General features: G+C 30.8%; 2 protein-coding genes across 2 annotated transcripts in view; both read right to left on the reverse strand.

Moving 5' to 3' along the window:
- Nucleotides 1-7,480, reverse strand: part of LOC111625002 (tudor domain-containing protein 1-like) — a 45,386-nt gene extending 37,906 nt beyond the window's left edge. The window contains exon 1 of the mRNA XM_023368014.1: nt 6,604-7,480. The gene's annotated coding sequence lies outside the window, so the exon portion shown is untranslated. The remainder of the gene's footprint in view (nt 1-6,603) is intronic.
- On the reverse strand, nt 367-24,710 carry LOC111624993 (tudor domain-containing protein 1-like). The gene is made up of 5 exons (XM_023368003.1): nt 24,706-24,710; nt 24,043-24,155; nt 23,717-23,844; nt 21,135-21,338; nt 367-879 (listed from the first exon to the last, which is right to left on the reverse strand). The coding sequence occupies exons 1-5, from the start codon at nt 24,708-24,710 to the stop codon at nt 367-369; spliced, it is 963 nt and encodes a 320-aa protein (XP_023223771.1).

Raw genomic sequence — 24,710 nt, forward strand, 5'->3', positions numbered from 1 at the left:
ATATATATATATATATAGTTTTTTTTCTATATTAATTTAATTCATGAACTTTATGAATATGTTTTATATGTATAGGATGTATATATATATATATATATGTTTTTTTCTATAAATAATTTTCTTTACTATCTTGGATGGAATGTGCACACTTAGCATAGGTAGGTAAGCTACTGAAAAATTACAATAGTCCATGACGACCTACTAGCAACACTGTGTGTGTGTATATATATGTAGATAATTTATTTATAACTTCTATGATGAATTAAAATATATATTAACTTACAATAAATGATATTATATGATAAAATCCATATAATAATATATTGAGTAATTATTATTATTAAGTTTTCACTAACTTAATTATTTTTAGATAAAATATGCTACCTCATTATTTTCTTCAGTTTTAAGAATTTTTATGATTTTTGCTCTATTCCACTTTCCTTCATTATCTTTACAACAGCAAAATATGCCTGGCTGTATTAATTTATCTTCATTAATATATTTCATATGACATGTCTCATAAAATTTATTCATTCTTTCTTCTAATGTATCTAATAAGTAATTTCTACTTGATAAAATGTTGGCAAAAAAGTCACTAGGACTAGTAATAGAGGTTAACATTATCAATATAGAATTATCTCCAGGAATATCAGGTTCAGGCACTCTAAGATTCCAATATCTATGAAAATTAGTACCAAATTCAAGCATTTCATATTTTATATCTTTTAAAAAACTATTTTCAATAGATGACATATCATTAGAACTATTATTTGACAGCAACATATATTCACATTCCTTCAACTTATCGATTTCAGCATCTTGACATGCAGATTCAATTGTTTTTGAATTTTCAGATGTGGAGTCAGAAACCAGAATATCCTGTAAAAAATATTATTTATGAATTTAGAAGTTTATTATACAGCATAAATGGATAAAGTTTCATAGAAAAACTAACTAATAATTTAATTTAAAAAACTTTACAATTAAAATTTATAAGCATAAAAATTTGTAAAATATCTTCAATTGCAATTTTATTCATTAGAAAGAAACTAACGTTAAATCAATTAATTAACAATCATTAATAAAAACCAAAATTTATATATAGGGTATTCTAATCACATACACTGAACCAATTTATGATGTGGTACGATCGACTAACAAGTACAAAAACAAACGTTTTCGAACTCCTTCAGGGCTCTTCATCAGGTTCCTACAGTTTTAACTCGTAAATTCAATTAACGAATGCCGTTCAAATAACTTCATTCTTGAGTTTGAACAGTTCTTTTAAAAATTATATGTCGCGCATGCGTGACGAGTCCACCTGCTCAGATATAACGAGCGGCTAAAGCGTGATGTGTATCAACTCTTGCCAGGCCATTGACAAAAGCACCTCCTCTTTAAAATTTATGCACGTGGTTTTGATAGAAGATTTAAAGATGTGCATCACCTCTAACCATTTGAGATAATCATTGAGAAGTGCCCCGAGGAGGAGATTGGCCCTAGTAAAGTTGGCAATTATGTCCGGGTCTGTTACGTATGTTGCAAGGGCCGTGCTGGTTCTCCCATTACAAATATCCACCTGATGTTCCTGCATTCTGATGCCTATGGATCTTCTAGTAGAGCCTATATATCAGGGGTGGCCAACCTGCGGCTCGTGAGCCACATGCGGCTCTTTGAATGATTATTTGTGGCTCTCGATAAATGTACCCGAGTTCAGTTTTCATTTTTGTGTTACAGTCGACCCCCCTATAATTACGGTCCCTATAATTACGATTCCTATAAAACTACGAAAAAATATACGTATTTTGGAAATGTTGAGTCAGATTAGTGTAGAATCGATTAATTTTATGAAAGAAAACCTTTCAATCAGCCGTAGTCCGTAAACTTGACACGTGTCGGGCTGTGATTGGAACGACTTGTAAGAAATCGGATTCGTAATAAATTGGAACGTATCTATATCTTATAGGGGGGTCGACTGTATTATATTTTAAAAAATTATTATCGTTCCGTATGTGTTTCAAAATGTCTTTTAAATTACTAACAACAAATATGAAAGACTAAGTGCAACGTTGTAACAAATTTCATTTCTGTCCAAGTTAAGAATGATATGACTCATCGAAAACTGCGCGAACGAACATAATCAGTGGCGTAATTGTCCGTTATCGACCGACTCCACAACCAATTTTGAATTTGTAAACTGTCATTGCAATGGACAGTTGACATTGTGCTCTGGAAGAAACAATTTGTATCACTCTTGCTACGGATATAATTTGTAATCTGAAATTTTTTGCATACCTTTTTAATATGTATTTAATTGTGGCTCGCGAAAAATTTCAAATTTTGAAAAATGGCTCGGACTATCAAGGAGCTTGGCCACCCTGGCTATATAGTATTCAATCTACTACATTCAATACTACATAACTTAGTATGTAATCAACATTTCCAATAAGACAGTCAGATGATCTTGTAAGCATGCCATGAACATGTCTACCACCAAGATAGATCTTGGAGTTTGAAATTAATTTTGACTTTCACAATTTTTTACAGATAATACAAGTCAGGGTCATTTCCCATCATTCACTTATGCTGACTCCCATTACGAGTCAAACTTGCCTGTAAAAGGTATAAAGCCAGTTAAGTTTCCTGTAGTACCTCACATTAATAAATTAATCATTCAAATTACAAAATATCAACAACAGGTAATACTGAATATTTTACCTTAACCTATTCTTATACAATTCCCAAAAAAAATGTACTTACATAAGAAACCATTCAGTTTTTCTTGTTTTAATAGCATTTCTGCTAATGTAAGCCGANTATTTTGTCGCTTACAGAGAAATTATCGTAATATATCGAAAATCATTAATGTAGTACAGAAGCGATTGCAAGGAAAAAGTGTTCAAATTGTTCAAGCTCGAAAAATCATTATGGCCTTTCAAGTAAAAATGGAGCTATTTACATCTTCACTGGCACGATCCGATTTTAAATAATTTTCAAACTTGCGAGTACTAAGAGAAAATGAAAAGTTTTCTGACCGTGATTTGGAGATATATATTGAACATCTTGATAAATTAAGAGAAGACTTTAAAGCACATTTCGAAGACTTGGAGAATATGCATGTTCCCGAATGATTTGCTAATCCATTTGATGTAAAAATAGATAATGAAGGTAGTGAACCTGGCTTAGAAGATGAACTGAGTGAAATATGTGTAGATTTCAAAGCTAAAGCGTTGTTTAAAAATAAAAATCTCAGCGAATTTTGGAACAATAACAATATTGCCCTAAACATCCCAAGCTCAGAGCAGAAGCCGAACCTTTCTTACTTGCATACATGGTTGAAGCTGGTTTTAGCCACGTGAACGCAATTTTGACAAAACAGAGGAACAGATTGAAATTGGAAAACTGTGGTGATTTGCGACTAAAACTTAACAATTTTCAACCACATATCAATAATCTTGCTGCTTCTCTTCAGACTCATCCATCCCACTAATATCAACTATTTTAATAAAAAGGCACGTCGACCGAAAACGTTCGACAGATGTAAACTAGACTGCATTTTAAAGGTATAGTGAATTTTTGGCACGTCAACATATTTTTAAGTAATTCAGTAGTAGTTGCAAAATGACAGTAAGAGGATTTTTCATCCAATATAACTTATGTTTTCAAAGATAAGTGTGTATTTTACGTATTATAACACGTACAGTTTAAGAACTATAGGCAAATTTCCATCAATCCATAATTTTGCTATTATTTTTTAAGATCATAAATCAGTGAAAAAGATCTTTTCTGTTAATGTTATTGGATGGATTTTATAAGGTATGGGAACTATAAATTCTTTTGTTGGGTTGTTATGCAGGACACCTTATCGCTTAACATTAGAAATACAAAAATGATTTAATGTTTTTGTTAAATACTTAATCTGGGGTCGATAAGAAGGCAAATTTTCTATAAAGGGGTCGACGGGATAAAAAGTTTGGGGACCCCTACTTTAAACAAAGTTTAAAGAAATGAAACATTTGTAGAAAACTTCTGTTTAATTTTCTAAGTGATAAAGCTTATTATAGTTAAAGTACAGTGTAGAAATTTTTGGAAAATAATGAAAATAAAAAATTTCTTGTAAATATCTTTACAGAATTCTTGAGGTACCTGAAGTTCTGTGAAACAAGATGTGATTATTATTGTTTTAGAGAGAAGTGGCAAACCTACAGCATGCTTGTCCAAAGTGACACATTACGTGCCAAATAATTTCTACTAACAACATTTATTTTTTCTTTTCTCCAAGAATATTTTACCAGTGAAAGAAGTCTTCAAGAAAGAGGGGAAGGCTCAAATGGAAAAACTTTTGAAATTGATATATTATAATCTGAAATCACCTGCATCATTTGGTAGTGTGAGTAAATTAGTTAAAGCATCTAATTTATCAAGACCTATTGTTGAAAAATAGTTGCTTTTTCAACCAGTTTATACTCTACATAAACCTGTAAAAATTAAATATTTGCAAAGAAAAACTAAAGCTTTTTATCCCAATGACTTATGGTAAGATGATTAAATTGTGCTAAAACAATTTTCTAGATTTAATAATGGCATAAAATATTTATTAACCATAATCTACATATTTACTAAATACTGTCATGTTGTAGCAATAAAGGATAGAAAAACATCAATCTGTTTTGGATGCTTTTCAACTCATTTTTAAACAAAACATTCCAAAAAATTTTCAAACCAATAAAGAAAAGGTATTTTATAACAGATAAATAAAAAAGCTGTTTAAAAATTAAATATTCAACCCATTCTGATACAAAAGCTTCCATTGTTGAAAGACTAAATAATACTTCACAAAATAAAATACAGATTATTTACTCGTCATAATCCTTATAAATATATCAATAAATTATCTGATATGGTAAAAAGCTATGATAATAGTTTTCATAGAAATATTGACATGGCTCTGCCAAGTTACACCCCTGCATCATAGTGCAATTTTTGTCAGGTTGTATGGTATAAGCGGAAATAAATTTAAATTCAATGTGGGCAATCTTGTTCGAATTTTGAAAATACTCTAGGAAATAAAAATGTGATTTTCTAAAGATTGTCCTGTTTCTAATTGATGGTGTAATAAGTCTAGCAGAAAAGAAAAGCCATCATAGAGCTTGTAAAATTGAATAAATTATTGGCTATTTGATGGTGTTCCTTAGCACTGATTAATAATAAAGTATATAATCTGATTAATCTATGCCAGACATTCATTATTATAATTTCTAATTATATTTGGTTTCATCTGGTGTGATTGAATTATCTCACAGTTGAACTATTCAAAGAATTTTTTGTTATACACACCAACTACAATATAACTCACATGTTTTTTAGCAAGAATAAACTTTTGTTATCAGTATAGCTGAAGAACTGATGTTATAAATAGATTATTATTAGACACAATAACATGGCTGAATAACAATAGGGTCAGGGAGCATTCCATTCAATGACATGTAGCAGTCAACATGTTAATAATGAGTAAAATCACCATTAAGTCTGATTATACTGGAGACCCCCTTTATCTCCCACCACTCAACCTTTAACCATCAAAATTTAATAGCATCAAAGCCCCTTATACACAAGTCATCATGCCAAATTTCATTACTTAATCTTTACCCCGTTTTGAAATATTAAGCAAATTAGATGCCAAAATACACACACATCCACAAAATTTTTTTGCTTTTTTATTTATTTTTACTTTTTTGGATTCAGGTGGTCTCAAAATGTGGAGATTTGCAAAAATCTCAGAGGATCAAATTTGACATGATTCCAATACTTTACCTTGTTATGTATAAATAACAGCCAGGAAAATAAAACTGACCCTCAATGTTCATATGGCAGAAGAACAAAAAAATCTAAAAAAAATAATTGTCTTTATTTAAACTGAATATAGGGAAGTTATAAGAACTTCCTTACAGATGGCTGAATAAAAATGTAAATAAAATAATCCATCTAAACTTTACAACTATCAAAGAATAGTTAATCTTTCTTAACTAAAATTATCTTTGACTAGCAGACCCCACCATGTGTTGTGGCTCAAAATGTATCTATTATAAATGTATAGCACTTCCCCCATATAATAGAAGCCAAGTTCTTCACAGTAAGCCTTAATCCTGTCCATCTCCCCCCCCCAGTGGGGGGAATTTCGACATGTATATTATATAAAAACACATGCTTATTCGAATGCAGCATTGTGCCAAAATTTCTAAGGAATCGGTAGGAACAAACGAACATTACATATTTATTTATATAGATAGATGATGATGTGCTTTAGTTCATCTTCACAGAAAAGCAAACTTAGGTCGTCGTACTCATGGAGTTAGTGCCATCTGTTGGACATAAAATCCTTAACCCTAGATGATATCTTTTAATTTATGTGAATGTTTAATAGAATAATATACAGCCTATGTCCACCTTGAAGTTCCATTCTAAATATTGGTGAAAGAATTTTTGAAATCAGATGAGTAGTTTCGGAGATTACCCCTACATCCAAACTTACAAACTTTACCTCTTTATAATATTAGTATAGATATATCTAGAATAAAAATATTTAGTATAAATAAATCTTACTCAGCATTTCCATGTGAAACAATGTTTGCATTAAAAGAACGTTCAAATCCAGTAAGTTCAAAAAATCTTTGAATTGTTTCTTTAGGCCATATCTTTGTAATGTTATTTCCAGTTCGTAATGGCTCTATATTTGCAAGAGAACACCACACTACAAATCCAGGTAGTTTTGTAAAGGCTGGTAATAATGGTAAAATATCTTTTCTTGAAACTTTTATTTTGTCACCGTAATCAACATTATAGACAATAACATTTATTTCCTGCAGAAATAAATAAAAATTAAGATTGTGAACCTGTACTTTATACCGTCATATGCATGGTAAAATAAAAAAATAAACTTAACTTTTATTATGTTACTAGTACAAAAGAATATAAAAATCTATCTTCAAACTAACTCCTCCTGCAGCTATAGCATCCATAAGATATGTCAAAGCAGTATTAGAAGCCATTTTTTAATGTCTGTAAACTAAGAGCTCTAGTTTACAATGCTTCAGTCAATCATTTCTGGTCAGTAAATATCTGACTAAGAAAATCTTAAAAGTACTTTCCCAATCTTCTTAGTTCTTTAATTTTGTCCCTGTAGGTTTTTTCTGTTCCATAAGATAAAAGTTAGTGTTACATATTCCAATAAGCAGGAGAGAAGAAGTTAAGTGGATTCTTGGACTGCTTTTACTAGTAGTATGTTTGCAGAAGTGTGTAGTGCAGGAGTTTACTTTGAAGATAGCGATGTAAAAGTTTGCATTACTTAAGAAAACCTGTGCCAAAAGTTTGATTTATTTTTGATACTATTACATCTAATAATTTTGTAGAAATATTTTATATGAGGGTAATCCCAAAAGTAAGGTCTCCTACTTTTTAAAAATAGGAAGAAATGTTTATTTCTTAATAATTTTTACATCATTTTAAAACTTGAACATTTATCTATTTTTCTGCATAATCATCATTTCAGTTGATGCATTTTTGTAGGCACTATGACAGTTTTTGTATGCCCATGTCATAAAAGCTCACCGCCATATCATGTTAAACTGAATGAAATTCATCGCCAATCGATGAAAGTGTATGACGAGTCACGCGTGAATGTCAAAAATGTCCGCAAGTGGTATAGGGAGTTTGCAGTTAATCATACTAAAATTCATGATGAAGAAAAAAAGCAGGAGACAGTCAATTTCCGACAAGACAGTAGCAAAGAATGAGCAAACCATATGTAATAATTGGCAGATCACTCTGGATGATCTCTGCATATTGATACTTGTGGTTTCGTACGATTTTAATGGAAAAGTTGCAATATTGTAAGGTGTGCACAAGATTGGTCCCGCGACATGGCGGCAAGCCAGTATGACATGGGCATACAAAAACTGCTACAGTACTTTCAAATTGCATTGACCAATACACCAATTATGTAGAAAAATAGATAAATGTTCAAGCTTTAAAATGTAAAAATTATTGAAAATAAACTTTTCTTTGTATTTCTAAACAAAAACAATAGACCTAACTTTTGGAATTACCCTTGAATTATTCATACATGAAACAGAAGTTTATTTTTATCATCACAAATAATTTATCTAATTATTTCATTATTAATTCAAATTAACTGATAAGATTTTTATCTGGTAAAAATATTTTTAATGACCAGCTATTAATTTATACACATGATCCATAAATGTGTTCTTTCACTCAATCTATAAAAAAGATAGAATATGAATAAAACCAATTAATATAAAATAAAACTAAAATATACAAAAATATACTTTAAGAATACATTTAAAATAATGAAAATGATGATAAAATATAAATGCTGTCTATGTAAAACAAGGAATGGATAGTGTAAAGGTTGTCTCTTAACAAAGTAAGGTCAAAAGTCACACAGTCTTGTAAATTATCCCCACCTGCATTGTTTATTTGTAAATAGGAGGGAGAACAAAGGGAACATCACTCTGTTTATTGGCCTCACGGGTGGTCGGGCAAAAGACCGTTTACCATAAGTTAAACTATTAAAGAAAAAATAAGAAAATGTAAACAAAAGCAGACGCGATTGTGAGCTTGACTCAGCAGGACCGCCGACGTCTTGGGAAGCTTCAGATGGAAGGAATGATTGTGATTGATCAGAAGTTTCCGCCAAAGAAGTCTCTAAATAACGGGCCAACAGAGAGAGACAGAGAACAGGGCAAGAAACTGGATGTGAGAGCAACACTTGGACAGCCCACAGAGCTTAGAGAGACTCTCTCTCCTCTTAAAGAATCCTCTGGGACAGATAGTGTAGAGACGTCAACGGGCCATGCAGTTGAGCCGACTCTATCAGGCTACTAGGCCTCTCCAGAACTTAATCCCAGAAGAGTTGTTTAATGTACTACAACCTGTTGTTTAATGTACTACGTGTCATCATCTTGTATATACAATGTTTCTAACTCATGTATTATACATTTTGGTTTGTAAATAAACTGTAAATAGTGTATAATTTGAGTGTGGAGGTGTACTTTTCTACAAACCAACTTAGGAACATTTCTTGAGTCAAAAATCGACTCGAGTCAGATATTCGTAAGGATCTTCACTGACGCTGTAGTCAATGGGAGCAGCTTAGATGATCTTCATTGATAGATTTAACAATGATAAAGACTTTTTAAAGCACCAGGAAGGTAAAGATAAAAAGAAAGCTAAGTTACAAGTATAAATATATCAGCAGTGAGTGCATTTTCTTTGAAAAAATGCTGAAAAGTTAGGTTAGATTTCGTTTCCATTTATAATATGCAATTATATCAATAAATTATTGTATAAATATAAAAAAAAATATATTTAAAAAACTTTACACCTATAATTTAAGTGACTGTTCATATCTTTTCCAAGATGTGTATGGAGAAATGGCCCTATTATGTGGCCTTAAATATAAATAGCTCTCCATTTTGTCTATTTAAATTTTAGATATGGATAAGTTATTTTCAGAAAGTAATATAAAATTGAAAAAGATTTAAGCCTACAATTACTATCATCCAACTTTTTATGTAGTTATTGTATATCTGTTTAGTTGCTTTTCACTCTTATTTTTGATTTCAAGTAAATGTGATAATTTGAATCAGAGTTTAGTTTCCCTACAAATTAAAATTAAAAAAATATATATATATATATATATATAATTAATAACTCAAAATTTCCCAATGAAAATGTGCATAGCACTAGAATTATTTTTTGACCAAAGTTATCTTTGAATGTGAAACATTTGTCAAAACAATTTTTGTATTAAGAAGATTCAATATAATAGTTTAATGTATTAAAATGTTATACATACACAAAAGAGAAATATATTAAAAACAAGCAAATTATTTGTTGTGGCATCACAATGCCAGGCTGCAATTTTTCATATTTTTCTTATTTATTTAATTTAAATATATGCTCTCTACCTCAGATTAGTAGTACATGATACTTTTCCTGTTAACAACAGAGTCGTACCATCATCTAACTAACTCCTTAAAAGGAAAAAATTTTTACTTGAAATAATATGACTTCCAGCTTACATTGGAAGTTCATATACAGTTAATCAGGGCCTCCTGCCCCTAAGCTTCCCATATCTAGTCTCGGCTTTTATCTATCTAATTCTGTTCTCGAGATTAAGGAAAGAGGGACAACAGTGGGAATTTATAAATCTACAATTTTTTCAAATTGCAGCCCAATTATATCATTCCAGGAGAAGTAATGTGCAAAATCTCAGAAAACATTTGGGACTTATCATATAGTTGACTAGAATTCAAATTCAATTGTATATGAGAAATAATGAGCCAAATACTTTATAAGTGATTTTTAGATTGAACAAAGATGATTATAGTAATAAAGAATATTACAGGGGATAACAGGGGATCTGTTGCTTAACAGTTTCCCTGTTATCCCCCTGTAATCTTCTTTAGGTCAGTTTAGGTCATGACCTCTTACATTTTGTTTAACTCTTTCATGTTACTCCCATTATGTTACAGGAAGAAGTTTTTATTTAAAAACCTTAGTAATAACTTGAGCATATTCTTTATACATATAATTGGTTATAAGCATTAACTTTCTTTTTTTTTTAAATCCAAATATTGTTCATTATATACAGGTTTGCTGTAGCCAGAAAAAAAAATAACATTGCTTTTATGGGTGTTTCATTCATACTTTTAAAATTGATTTGTTATTGCTGAGAGTTCATTATAAGTGGGTTCATTATAAGCAAACACTACTGCATATTGAATATTATATATTTGCTTCTTACCTCCCTGTGAAGACATCCCAACATACACCAAATAATAGCAAACACCAAAAATTAACAGAGTTGTCTAAGTGTTGGAAATGAGTGCAGATATGTTTTAATATGCAGTTTACATCAAAATTGGGCAACTGATACAAATTAAATCTCTCAACAGAACTGTTCCTTATGAGCACACTCACCCATGTAACTAAACAGTCAGTTGACTAAAAATTCCATGTCAGTGCCTAGCTTAATACTTATTGTTTACTCCTTATTTTCTATTGAACACTGTCATAATATGCAAGGAGCTGCCATTACAGTATTGTAGCTCCTTGCACAATAGTGTTGCTAGTAGGGCATGCACTATTGTAATTTTTCAGCAATATGCCTATGCTAAGTGTGCACATTCCATCAGTCATGTGATCCATAATCAGAAATTTCTAGTTACATCACTGGTATGTATAAAATTTGTAAAACTGTAGACAATTTTGTATCAATAATAATGTAAGTTGTATTAAATAATAATCTTATGAATGCATAAAAATTTGAGTAGATTACTAAGTTCCAGTGCATTATACAAGTTTTGTTCAAGATGTAAACAATTTTAGTTATTGTATTTTTCTACAAAAAAAAAAGACTATAAACATCCTAAAAGACTAACATCCTAAAAAAAAGACTATAAACATAAAATAATATAGAAAAAAAACTATATATATATATATAGTTTTTTTTCTATATTATTTTATGTTTATAGTCTTTTTTTTAGGATGTTAGTCTTTTAGGATGTTTATAGTCTTTTTTTTTTGTAGAAAAATACAATAACTAAAATTGTTTACATCTTGAACAAAACTTGTATAATGCACTGGAACTTAGTAATCTACTCAAATTTTTATGCATTCATAAGATTATTATTTAATACAACTTACATTATTATTGATACAAAATTGTCTACAGTTTTACAAATTTTATACATACCAGTGATGTAACTAGAAATTTCTGATTATGGATCACATGACTGATGGAATGTGCACACTTAGCATAGGCATATTGCTGAAAAATTACAATAGTGCATGCCCTACTAGCAACACTATTGTGCAAGGAGCTACAATACTGTAATGGCAGCTCCTTGCATATTATGACAGTGTTCAATAGAAAATAAGGAGTAAACAATAAGTATTAAGCTAGGCACTGACATGGAATTTTTAGTCAACTGACTGTTTAGTTACATGGGTGAGTGTGCTCATAAGGAACAGTTCTGTTGAGAGATTTAATTTGTATCAGTTGCCCAATTTTGATGTAAACTGCATATTAAAACATATCTGCACTCATTTCCAACACTTAGACAACTCTGTTAATTTTTGGTGTTTGCTATTATTTGGTGTATGTTGGGATGTCTTCACAGGGAGGTAAGAAGCAAATATATAATATTCAATATGCAGTAGTGTTTGCTTATAATGAACCCACTTATAATGAACTCTCAGCAATAACAAATCAATTTTAAAAGTATGAATGAAACACCCATAAAAGCAATGTTATTTTTTTTTCTGGCTACAACAAACCTGTATATAATGAACAATATTTGGATTTAAAAAAAAAAGAAAGTTAATGCTTATAACCAATTATATGTATAAAGAATATGCTCAAGTTATTACTAAGGTTTTTAAATAAAAACTTCTTCCTGTAACATAATGGGAGTAACATGAAAGAGTTAAACAAAATGTAAGAGGTCATGACCTAAACTGACCTAAAGAAGATTACAGGGGGATAACAGGGAAACTGTTAAGCAACAGATCCCCTGTTATCCCCTGTAATATTCTTTATTACTATAATCATCTTTGTTCAATCTAAAAATCACTTATAAAGTATTTGGCTCATTATTTCTCATATACAATTGAATTTGAATTCTAGTCAACTATATGATAAGTCCCAAATGTTTTCTGAGATTTTGCACATTACTTCTCCTGGAATGATATAATTGGGCTGCAATTTGAAAAAATTGTAGATTTATAAATTCCCACTGTTGTCCCTCTTTCCTTAATCTCGAGAACAGAATTAGATAGATAAAAGCCGAGACTAGATATGGGAAGCTTAGGGGCAGGAGGCCCTGATTAACCGTATATGAACTTCCAATGTAAGCTGGAAGTCATATTATTTCAAGTAAAAATTTTTTCCTTTTAAGGAGTTAGTTAGATGATGGTACGACTCTGTTGTTAACAGGAAAAGTATCATGTACTACTAATCTGAGGTAGAGAGCATATATTTAAATTAAATAAATAAGAAAAATATGAAAAATTGCAGCCTGGCATTGTGATGCCACAACAAATAATTTGCTTGTTTTTAATATATTTCTCTTTTGTGTATGTATAACATTTTAATACATTAAACTATTATATTGAATCTTCTTAATACAAAAATTGTTTTGACAAATGTTTCACATTCAAAGATAACTTTGGTCAAAAAATAATTCTAGTGCTATGCACATTTTCATTGGGAAATTTTGAGTTATTAATTATATATATATATATATATATATTTTTTTAATTTTAATTTGTAGGGAAACTAAACTCTGATTCAAATTATCACATTTACTTGAAATCAAAAATAAGAGTGAAAAGCAACTAAACAGATATACAATAACTACATAAAAAGTTGGATGATAGTAATTGTAGGCTTAAATCTTTTTCAATTTTATATTACTTTCTGAAAATAACTTATCCATATCTAAAATTTAAATAGACAAAATGGAGAGCTATTTATATTTAAGGCCACATAATAGGGCCATTTCTCCATACACATCTTGGAAAAGNTTGTGGCTCGCGAAAAATTTCAAATTTTGAAAAATGGCTCGGACTATCAAGGAGCTTGGCCACCCTGGCTATATATACTAAATCCCTATTGAATCTATTATCTCTCAAAGGGACACTATAGATTCCTGATCTTCTGCTGGGGTTAGGAGGGTCCTTCCCATTACTTAAGATGTTAAAAATAGTGAGACACCTCCTGTAAGCAATACATATTTGGTGCTTTTTGGCAATCTTATTGTAAATAGATCTTACATATGGGTTATAGGTGATGAGAATCCGTTCTATGTCTTCCGGTTGATTACTGATGTGTTGGTCTACCAGCTGTGCGCTATCTGCCGGCTGGTAGACCAACTAAGCCGGCTATAACTTTGTATCATCTTACGTCTAGCTTTGTGATAACCATGTTCTGTGGCTACTCGCTGTATAGACACTAGCTCTTTACCATGAGCTTGTATGTTAGAAGAATGTGTGAAGGCTCTTCTGATTAAAGCTTTATATGCAAATCGGCAATGTACTACACCGGGTTAAAGTAAATACAAAGTCAACGTACCAGGAACCTGTTTCCGGTGTGCTTCTCGGTAAAACAAAGTGTTACAAACGTTTTCGAACTTGTAAGTTCTTCTTCAGGTAACAGATGTCTAAGCAAATGCCATTCAAATTCAATTCAACAAAAAAGAACACCATTAAGAACTCTATCGCACCACCTTAGAAGGCTAGAGGCCCTGTACATGTAGTTTTAGTGTAGCCACTAAAACTACATGTACAGGCTGCACTAAAAGACACAATTGTATTAACAACAACTAAAAGGTATGGCTACACTAAAAGACAACAATTGTATTAACAACAAAGACGAAATCACCCTGTCAACGGCATGGCAGGTGCTCGTAGACAAGAACTTGCGATAATTTACAACCAGCAAAGGGACGCATGCGTCAATGACGCCATTGATACGTGCAATAGAGTTCTTAATGGTGTTCTTTTTTGTTGAATTGAATTTGAATGGCATTCACTTAGATGTCTGTTACCTGAAGAAGAACTTACAAGTTCGAAAACGTTTGTAACACTGTTTTACCGAGAAGCACACCAGAAACAGGTTCCTGGTACGTTGATTTTGTATTTACTTTATATGCCGCAGTCTTGTAGGAAACCAGATTGCATAATCCCACCGGAATGTATGAAGACATAGATCCTGGTTTATGACAAACCGCTGTGCTGATGCCATCTTTTTCCAACCTAATATTTATATCTAGGAAATGGACCTCGGTGGGGTCAGATTGCTCTAATTCTAGCGTCAACCCATACGGGTTATTATTAAAAGCATCTACTAAGGCTGTTATATCAGGCACATTTTTCCAACAAATAATAATGTCGTCAATATACCTCCTATATAGTATGATGTTAGGGAGAAATTGTGGGAGGACGTTGTTCTCCAACTGCCAGACTACCACAATTCCTCCCTAACATCATGCAACTCCAACTGCCAGACTACCTATACTCACTTGAAGCTAGAAAACTGTACCAAAAAACTTTCACTGGCAAGAGTGCACCCAATCATCAAACTTTTACTGTTGTAGATAGACTGTACCATCAAGATGTTAGAGGCACATTTTCAAGTAATTGTAGTAAAAAGTGTTCCAAGAAGTGCTGATAGGTGAAGCCAGTTAGTTGTTGAGGTAATGTATGAGGTTCAATTAAATAATCACTAACAATTCTGCACTAAACATTTACAGGAAATTGCTGATGATGAGACTGCACAGTGACACTATGGGGATTTACTTCTGACCAGTGGTGCATGTTACGTGAATCAATAATCCCATCTCATGAAAAAGTTGCTTCATCCACGAAAAGAATGTTATTCAGAAAAGTGGATTTTTGAACACATCAATGCAAAAGCCATTGGCAAAATGCCACTCATTGAGAGTAATCATTCAGATTCAGCACCTGCATCTTCTGTAGATGGTATGGATGCATATGCTGAGCATGCAAAGTACAGTACATCAAACTGTCATGTAGTTAACACCTGTGATTACACCAACCTTCCTTATTTGTGCTGGGATCATTTTCTGCCAGTTGAAGAGCCAGGTCTTGGATATTCTGGTTGCCATCCCTCACTTTTACTAGGCTATGACTATTCTTTTTCTCTCAGATCAGTACATGTGGTTCATACACAATGGTGCACCTGCACATTTCAACCTATTGTCTAGAGCTTACCTCAATACCATTTACACGGCAGATAGATTGAAGTGGGAGTGTTGCTTGGCCTGCATAGTCACCTGATCTGAATCCCCTAATTTTTTTTTGTTTGAAGCCATTTAAAATCTATGGTGTATTAGGTTGTGAATCTTGTAGAACTCCTGTGAAGAACAGAAGATGGTTGCAATTCAATCAAAAATTGTCCAGGAGTGTTTGAACATGCTGTCTATCTTACACTGACAGACTGAAGCCTGTATTCAAGATGATGAATGTCATTCAAACACTTTTTTGTAAATAAATGATTTATTATTTAAATAAAATTGTTCAATAATGTCTAAGAACTTTGATTGATAAATTACTAATCATCCTTTATTTTTCCTTACACCCATTATACCCTGTATTGTTACAAATAACTCAAATGACTCATTAATTTGTTGTTCATCCAAACAACAAATTAATGAGTCATTTGTTACAGTTACAAATTAATTACCGTTAATTAGTAATGGATATCAAACTAATGTGCAATTATCAACAAATATTTTCATACATCAGATGGCATTTCACTAAACAGGAAGTGATATCATATATTTTTATTGTTTATAACTGAAAATGAACATGTCAAATCAAAAAATGACCCTAGTTTTTGATTCAAAATTAACCTGTAACAACCCCTCAAATTTTTTACACTCCTTTCTATTATACCCTGTATATTACATTCATATATAGGGTGTCCAAAAATTATTTCCCCATTACAATGTTCACAAAAATTACACTAGTAGAGATAGAAAAAAAAATCAATTGTTGCATGTGATAGAGCAATTCAAATAATATTTTCTTCATGATGGCAACATTGGCAATCTCAACATTTTCCAGCAATCTTTATCAGAAAATGGCAACATCCACAGAGAAAGTAATATGCATACTTTGGCTTTGGGAAACAGAGTCCAGGCAAGCAAATGTGATTTTCTAACAGGATTGAGCATCTCCACAATGGGCAAAGGAAGTACAGCATAACCTCGATGCAACTTTCCCAGATCAATGGATAGGCCAAAAATATTCCATTGCTTGGCCTCCTCACTCATCCAATCTGACATGGTACCTATTTTTTTCATTTTGGGATATGTTAAGGATAGTGTATACACAAAAAAGATATTGAGCATGAAGAAATTGAAAGAATGCATGACACAGGCAATCAGAATAATTCCAATTGACATAATCAGGAACACTTGGAGAGTTCAAATGCAGATTGGACATTGTTCGTGCAATGAATGTGCACATGTTAAAGTTTACCAAGGGAAAATAAAAATTTTTCTATTTGCTTTATTACCTACTGCAATCAGTAATCTTGTCCTGGTAGACCATTAAGTAACACAGAAATTATTGTTAAAGAATTAGATATCAACAAAGGAAGCATTTACATAATTTTAAAGGTTTTCTTAATGCAAAAACTGTGTATAACGATTGTCCTGTAAATTTTGACTCCAAATCAAAAAACCAACAATAATTGTGCTGCTCACTTGCCAAATTGATTAATTCCATAAAACAAAAAGTGGAGAAAAGTGACAAAGTAATATACAGTGGTGCCTCATATAATGTACTTAATCCGTTCCAGGTGCACGTCCATTAAGTGAAAAGCCCGTTATACTAAATGCATTTTCCCATAGAAATACATGTTAAAACATATTCATTCCACAGCATAAAATAACTGTACCGTACCATAAAAAAAAATGAAAATGGAGCAGTCACCAATTATGCCAGGTAGTCAGAAGAGAGGAGGCAGAGGAACACTTTCTTTACACATTCATACAGATACAGACTTTTTACACATTGCAGCAGGTCTCTTTTTATTGTTTTTTAATCAGAGTCAGATTCAGGAGAGGCTACCGGAGCTTGCAGGATCATCTCCTCTTGTTCCATCCTTTGTTTTTTGGCAGCTTGCTTCTTGAAAAACATGTCCAAAGTGGTCAACTCCTCTTGTTCCATCCTTTGTTTTTTGGCAGCTTGCTTCTTGAAAAACATGTCCAATATGGTCTGATTCTCTCTCTTCTTCAACACCTGTCAGAAATGACGAGCAAGGGTGTCATTGTAGAGATCATTGATCCTGTTGGCCTCAGCTCTGTTTGGATAATGAGTGTTGGTAAACTCCTGAACCTCTCCCCATTTGACAAGGAAGTTTTTGTCCACTTTCATTCCTTCTGATGATGTCTTGCTTTGCTTCAATTGAAATCACCTTTCTGTTTTTTTAGAAGCCATGATTTGCACAACACTTGAATAAATGTAAATACCCTGCACCAAGGTGATGTACATAATAAACAAGGAAGCAAGCCGAATCCCAATGGGAGCTCTGTACTTCAGATATACTAATAATACTAATATATTATAAAAATAGCATATTGTTATTGGCAATGGCAAAAGAGTGAAAATATCATTTGCACTCGTTCACAGAAAGACTATTGTTCGCCTCATGTAACTGCTGAACAGAAAGTCCATTGTTCACAGCCAGTCCGTTGCTCGAGTCACGTAACGGCCAAACAGAAAGTCCGTTGTTCACAGTGTCCATTATTCGAAGCATCATTATACAAGGCACCACTGTGCATCCTTTTTTAAAATTCCTTTTAAAATATAAATTGAAATAAACATTGTAGAATCTATTATTGTAGATGTAGCTTTTATTTAACGACATATAAAATGTATAAGATAGCATAGATATGCTATAATCATTACTATTATTATGATTTTGGTGTGATTGAGGAAGTTAATTGATTTGGCAAGTGAAAAACATAGTAACATCAAATTCAGTGTTCACAATTTTTATTATTATAAAAAAATTTCATTATCGTACATTTTTTATTAAAGATTTTTTGCAAAAATGAATAATAACTGTTCTGTTATTGTTAGAATGATTGTTATTATTATTTTGTTTAAATTGATTATTCAGCAACATAAATGATGTTTTCTTTGTCAGCTGTATTTGAGGTCCCAACATGTCAATTCGTTCTTAAATTTTTATAAAAATCACGTTTAATACAAGGAATTTAAAAAATTTCTTGTAGTTTCATCCATCTTGATATAATGGTTAACTTTTTTCCTAAAAACAATTGCCACCAAAATTAAAATAATCATTCAATATTTCACAAGTATATATACTTTTGCGGCAGTTGGACTGTAACTAACTAATTTCTTATACTTACTTTTTGTGATGAATTAACGTTAAATAATTTACCGTTATTTACAAGGCATTGATCAGCATACACTGGTGTTTGCAATGCTGCATTGTGTGCTGGCGGATTTATGTTACAGTATGGAGTTAATTAGATTTATTATGAATATAAAAAGTTACGAGTGTATCAAGTGCTTTGACACTAAAATTTAAAAAAATTCGAAATGTGAAGTTAATCAATTTGGCTTGTGAATGGCTCAATTGATTGTTGCTGAAACTGGATTGAAATTGAGAAAGATACAGATTTCCTTAAGAGTGTCATTACAGGTTACAAGACCTAAATTTATGAGTATTATCCAGTGACCCAAAGTGGAAAATGGAAGGCAAGCTACAAAGCAAAAAATTTAGCAATGAAAGTTGTGTAACTTTCCAGCTGTTATGAGATTTTATTTAAAAAACATTTTATATTACTAAACAAAAACTAAAATTGTGTGTGGTGCCATCTGTTATCAATTTTGTTTTTTAATTACTATAAAATGGCAAAAAGCTTAATTTTGAGGATAGGAGTGAGTTTTATGAAAAAAAAAAGTGTAAATGTTAATAAATAAAATCTTCATTAACCTACCCCTCTCAAGATACATAAACACCTCTATATCCCCACCCTCTCGACCTTTCACCACCAAAATTGAATAGTATCAATGCCTCTCATATACAAGCCACCATGCCAAATTTCATTTCTTAATCTTTACCCCATCCTGAGATACTAAGTGAAATAGATGAGAACACACACACGTTTTTGCCATTTTTTTTTTTACGTTTTTAGGATTCAGGCAATTTCAAAACATGGTGATTTGCAGAAAACTTGGAGTCAAATTTGACATGATTCCCATACTTTCCCTTATTATGTATACATAAGTCAGGAAAGTAAAATGAATAGAGACTAAACAGAAAATCAAGAGAATATTGATTGTGTTTTTTTATATAAAAAAATTAACAAATTTCTTTCATGGTACTGTAGAAACAAGTGTAATGCAAACTTGGATAGGTTTATTTTTTACATAACTTTTTCTTTATCAGCAGCAGTGTGAATAATTGATAATTTGGATGAATGATGTTTGCATAATCAAATGCACTATCTTCTAGACCAGGGGTGTCCAACCTTTTTGTTTCTCTGGGCCGCATTGGAAGAAGTCATGGAGTTTTGGGCCACAAGTATATATAATATATACTTGTGGTTCAATATACAAGTATATTTAAGGATTAACATGTCTAGATTATAATAATAAGTATTAAAACTTTATCAAGAAATAGGATATTTTAAAAAATTACTTCTACAGTAACTTTCAATTTTTTCTTAGAAATAGATAAATTTATTTATTTGATAAAACGCAAATATTTGCTTTATTTGAGTCTCTGATTAATAAAAAGCGACGAAACACTATTTTAAAGTGCATTTTTATTCGACTAATATATTTATAAATGATATGTAGCCCCAAAAGTAGCCAAAGCGCCAAATGATATTTTTTTACGTTAAACTAAAAAAGTAGCCACATTTGACGCAATGTAGCCAAATCTTGCAACGCTGGAAGGAATACTAAATAAAGATGGAGTTTTGACTCAAAGGATTATAGAGCCAAATTTGGAAAAAGAAGAGAAAGGACAAAAGATAAAGAAGCGAGAAAGGTTGGAAAATTAAGACTCAATATTTGCCTAACAGAAGAACTATTTAACCTTTCTGACAACTTTTTATCCTTTGTCCTTTCTCTCCTTTCACCAAATTTGGGTCTATAATCCTTTGAGTCACAACTCCAGCTTTATTTAGTAATCCTTCCTCATTCACACATCTCCACGTACATGAAAATATTTCATTTCCACTCAAAACTAAAATATGAATAAAGGTTTGTGAAACTTCTTTTCTGAGTTTATGCCGTTGAAATAAATAAAAAATTAAAACATTTGTCAGTTTTGTTTACACCTTTACTGGGCCGCATTGGAACTTGCCTTGGGCCGCATGCGGCCCGCGGGTTGGACACCCCTGTTCTAGACTAATATTTTTTTAAATATTCAAGTACATTCTTTTAAAATATTGAGTTCTCAAGCATGTAAATATTGAAATATTAAAATATTTGTCATTTTCTAACAGTAAAAATACTTTAATTTATAAACTTACTTTTGACACACAAGAATTCTTCATATGATTAAGTATATATTGTGTAATGTCAACCATTTCAAATGAAGTTTCATTTTCATTTAGTGATTTTATAAATAATTTTACTGGATACTGTTCTTCAACTGGAGGAGAAATAACAGCAAAAACATCTTTAGTACATACAAGATCTTTAAAAATATCTAAAACCAATCCTTTAGGAGGTATCTGAAAATACAAATTATTTTATGTAATTAAAGAAATAAATATATATTTACACATCATATGAAAATATCAAAAATGCATGTATATTTTGAGTTGAGTTTAAAAGATAAAGTTAAGTATATTAAATAAATTATGAAAATATGATCCAATTGAATACAGTATGGTCTCATTTTACATGTTCTGATTGATATACACAGATGGTGAATGGCTGGGTTAACCTATTCCTACTCCCACTAAATCTGACTCTGATGCTTTTCCCACTTCTAGCATCCAAAACATTGACAAATACTGAATGCAACTCACTGTAGTGAATACTCTACATACATTTTTCTCAAGTAATGTATTCAATGCAGTATAATAAAATTTTTCTTTGTATACTCAAAAGCATCAAAATAAAATTTTATTCATTATAGTAAAAATCCAGTAACAAGTTGCTTAACTTTCCTGGCAACATTTGGTGGCACCATCTGTTATGATATTTTATTAAAAATTTTTCATATTTTTAATTACTATAAAATGGCAAAAAGTTTAATTCTGAAGATAATGGTAAGTTTTATTTAAAAAAAATTATAAATGCTAATAATGAGTAAAATTGTCATTAAATCCTATCCCACTTGAAGTATTACACAATTTCCCTCTGTTTCCCACTCCTCGCCCCTTAACTACCAAAATTTAATAGCATCAATCCCCTAATATGCAAACCTCCCTGCCAAATTTCAGAAATTTTTGACAAAAATCACAGCAGTTATTAAGCTTCAAAAAGAGTGAACAAAATCATACCCCACACACTAATATCCATACATAGAGAAAAACCCCAACTTTTTTTTTTGCATTTCTTGATGTTTTGAGGTATCCTGAGCACAAAAATGTAAAAATCTTGAGAGGGGTTATTTTTTGACCAATTGCCATAATTTTGCTCTGTTATATATAACAGCTGGAAAAGTAAAAATGAAAAATATTTAAAACACATTTTGTTGATCTACTGTTTACTGTAAATAAATACATAAGTCAATATTTTTCAACCTTTTTCTAATAGTGACTACCTTCAACTTGATAATTTTTTTATACTTGTGGCACTCCCACTTATTTATCAATGTCAGAGTTGTGCTTCTTAAATATATTACTAAAAATATGAGAAGTGTTATAGCAATGCCTAGCACTATTTTATAGCATCCCTGATGTCTTGTTGCAGCACTCAAGTTTTTCAACTTGAGTGCTGCAACAAGGCATCAGGGATGCTATAATGCAGTGCTGCAATAATGATTATGATGATCCTGACAATTATCATCAGGGAAAACTTTAGTTTCTCCTAACAATAATCATTTTTTAACTCAAATATTCTTTTTTTTGAATGGAAAAATTTATCATGATTCAACAAAACTATTCATTTTAAGCTTTTATTTAAATTTTATATCAAAGTATAATTAGAAAATTATCACACTTTCTTCTAGGTTCTCTTAATTTCCTGTTCAAGTGCCAGAAAAATCATGCAAGAGCCTTGCTAGCATTTTTAAATAATCGTTGATAAAAATTATAAAAATGTTATTATTAGTAGTATGTCACTATATCAATATAAATATGCAGTGTGTTCAATTTTATTGTATTTCATAAAAACTAAAAACATTAAGTGTAAATGTTGGAATTGAAAGTTCGGATTGTAAACAAATTGGACAATGAACACTTTCATGCGAGATTTTTATATTCAGACAACAAACACCTGACAGAAGTGACACTGCATTTAAGATTTGTAAAACTATATTTTAGTAGCATCTATACATAGCTTATCTGAACGAAAGTGTTTTTCTGAACTTTTTATTTAAACAATATAATATTATGGGGCCTAAAAAAAGTGGCATGTCAAAAACTGTGTTCACTATAGAAACTAAGCAAGAGATAATAGCCAAGGCAAAGAGTAGGCAGAATATATCAGATATTGTAGGCAGATGACTTCAGGTCTACAGTAGATACAATCTTAGATAAGAAAGATATAATCAAAAAGACTCGAGCAGACAAAGGAGAAACAAAAATCACATCTGAGAAACAAAGATGTGCCATCCATGAAAAAATGGAGAGATTGCTTTTAGTTTGTTATTACATGTAAATAAACATAGTAAGAAAGTATATAATTAATTTATTTATTTTTTGGATTCTTCAGAATAAATTAATCAAGTTCTGACAAAAATCTATGGTAAATTGATAATCTGTCAACAAACAATTCGGATAGCGAATATAGTCTTGGAATGGATTATGTTCCTTAACTGATCATCCACTGTATTTATGTTCAAGTTTAACATAAATTTATGATAATTCATTATTTTATTTTGTAACTTAAATTATTAAATAATATTTCATAAAAGTTTAAAAAATTAATATATACTTACTCCTTCTAAAAAACATAAAATAGCTTGTGAAGGAATGCTAGCAAAAGATGATGGCAACAGTCGTAAGGAAGAAATAGGAATAGTACCTTCATTACCATAATCAATGTAATGAACTAATAAGTTATTTTCTAAAATATAAAACAATTATATTAAATCATAAAATCTCCCTTTGTAAAAATTAATTAAAATGTTTTATTAAAAATATAAAATATATATATGTAACATTTAAAACAAAAAATGTTTTAAATAAATCATTTTAGTTTGAAGTTTTTAATGTTAATGTAAAACTTCCAAATCAAATTAAAAATCACTTATATTTAATTTACCTAATAATAGCTTCAACACCTTCACTCTATGGAGATTATTATCTTTCACATATGGTGCAAGGAAATATTGACCTACACTAACTGTATATTCACATTTGACAACTTCAGCAGATCTAATAATTAAAATATACAGTATATTCAAGACTGTCATAAAATAAATTTTATAGTTAGATGTTAAAATTTGTAATTTAGTAATTTGATTTAGTTTTTCTTAATTTTTATTTTACACTAAAATTTATCAGTGTATTTTTGATTTTTAACAAAAAATCAATTTTAGTGGAAATTTTTTGCATGTCTAAACTGACTCAAAATATTAAAAACAAAAAATAAAGTTATGTAAAAAACAATACTTTATACATTAAACTAAAGTCTAGAAGTTTAAATTTACATTTAAACTTAAAGAAGTTTAAATTTACATTTAAACTTTTTTAAAAGTTATTTATCTATACTAATATTATAAAGAGGTAATGTTTATAAGTAAGTAAGTTTGGATGTAGCAGGTAATCTCCAAAACTACTCATCTGATTTCAAAAATTCTTTCACCAATATTTAGAATGGAACTTCAGGGTGGACATAGGCTGTATATTATTCTGTTAAACATTCACATAAATTAAAAGATATCATCTAGGGTTAAGGATTTTATGTCCAACAGATGGCACTAACTCCAT

This window comes from Centruroides sculpturatus, unplaced genomic scaffold (genome assembly GCF_000671375.1).
Source record: "Centruroides sculpturatus isolate CEXI.00-Female unplaced genomic scaffold, Cexi_2.0 scaffold269, whole genome shotgun sequence".
Classification (NCBI taxonomy): Eukaryota; Metazoa; Arthropoda; class Arachnida; order Scorpiones; family Buthidae; genus Centruroides; species Centruroides sculpturatus.